Below are 1,806 nucleotides of genomic sequence, written 5' to 3' on the forward strand. Positions count from 1 at the left end.
CACCTCGCGCATTCGTACCCGTTCGAGTACTGGTCGTCGACGTTCAAGACGCAGCTCGCAGCCATCGGCAACGTCGTCATGATCATGCACCCGTGGAACGACCCGGTCGTCTTGCGTCGGAGCTGGTGCGTCTTTGAGGTCTACGTCGCTGTGACCATGAAGGCGCGGTTCGAGATGGCCATGGCACCCGGTCAACTGGGGCTCCTCGTTCACGATATACTTCGTCCAACAGCGCTCAAGGATATGTTGGGGACGATCAAGAGCGAGGCGTCCGAGACCACCGTGCCAAGTGATCGCGACGGCATCTTTGAGCTCATTCGCGCCGAGACGTCGTTCACGGCCGTCGATCGGCTCATCTTTTCGACCATTTTGGACTGGATGAAGCGGACGCTGACGGCGCAGATCGCATCGGGTCTCTCGCCACTCGATGAAGCCCACCGGTATCTCTGTCTGGCCAGTATTCACGCGACAGAAATGAGAATCCCCGACGTCGTCACCGCTGCGAGTCGGGCCCGCTTGCTCTTCGAATCCCTCAGCATATGCGACAACCACTACGCCCGCGTGATGACGTTCTTGGGCCGTGGGTATCTGGAAATCGGCGAGCCAGAGACCACGTGGCGCACAATCTTTGAGAATCTTTTGGCCCTGGACGGCCTCGAACCCGCGACCGTTTGCTCCGTTCGGAATGCTTACGCCAACGCTATGGCGAGCGCCAAGTGCATCGATGAGGCCCGCGACATTTCTCGTGGGACGTACGACATTGCAATGACGCACCTCGGGCCGATGCATCGAGAGACAGCGTCCGCCACGTCCATCCTCGGCATGACCAGCTATATAAAATGCTACTACGACGAAGCGATGCAGTGGTTCCGCAAGGCCCTCGACGCGCAGCTTTCACATTTGGGGGCGGACCATCCCCACACACTGCTCACGCGCGACTACCTCGCGCTAATTTGTTTCTACCGCGGCCAACTCGTCGAGGCCCGAGACCTCTACGAAGAGATCACCTCGGTACGGTAGCGCATCTATGGTCCCTTTCACAGCACGACCATCACTGCATTGATCAACGTCGGCTCCGTGCACCGTTGTCGTGGCGACTACACGGCAGCGGACGCTCTCTGGCGTCTGCTCTGCGCCCGCGACATCGAGCTACATCGCCTTGATGTCCCTTCTCGCCAAGCTCTACTGGTCCAGAGGCGACTACGACGACGGCAAGCGCTACCTAGAGATGTCCCTGACGTGGCGTCTTGCAAACTTGCCACCCGGCGACGCCGGCGCCAGCTTAAGTGCGTCGGCGCTGTACCGGTTCCTCCTCGACCCCACCTTTGCCATGTACAGCCCAACAAGCGATGAGGCGTGGGCCAAGGTCGTCGCCTTCTTCGACCACAACGAGCTGGAGACGGAAGTGTGGCATGGTGAGACCTGCTACGGCTGCAGCCAGCCGATGCAAGGGCTGTGGTTCGAGTGCGCCACGTGTCCTGCGTACGCCTTCCAGTTTTGCAGCCATTGCCTGCGTCAAGGCAAGTCGTCGACGTTCTGCAACCACGACACAGGCAGCTTCAAGTGCTACGTGCCACCGCGTCGGTATCTTCTCGAGCAAGCGCTGGTCGCCAGTGCGACGGATCAAGCGACAGCGACCTTGTGGCGCGACTACCAGACATACTGCACTGCCAACAAGGTCCCGGTCGACGAGCAAGCGCCTTTTGCCAGCTACGCGCCGATCGCAACGCGCACCTGGCATCCGATGCTGTAACTTCACTCATCCAACCCTATTCCGCGTTCCAACCTAGCCCTGTGCAGATGCAT

The 1,806-nt window shown here is 60.0% G+C and overlaps 1 protein-coding gene across 1 annotated transcript; it reads left to right on the forward strand.

The window, feature by feature from the left end:
• Positions 1-78: 78 nt before the first annotated feature.
• On the forward strand, positions 79-1,753 carry SDRG_13105 (hypothetical protein; the record flags this gene model as incomplete). Its single annotated transcript, XM_008619188.1, has 2 exons — positions 79-1,011; positions 1,109-1,753. The coding sequence occupies 2 exons, from the start codon at positions 79-81 to the stop codon at positions 1,751-1,753; spliced, it is 1,578 nt and encodes a 525-aa protein (XP_008617410.1).
• Positions 1,754-1,806: the final 53 nt, after the last annotated feature.

The sequence above is a fragment of the Saprolegnia diclina genome (genome assembly GCF_000281045.1).
Source record: "Saprolegnia diclina VS20 unplaced genomic scaffold supercont1.55, whole genome shotgun sequence".
Taxonomy (NCBI): Eukaryota; Oomycota; class Saprolegniomycetes; order Saprolegniales; family Saprolegniaceae; genus Saprolegnia; species Saprolegnia diclina.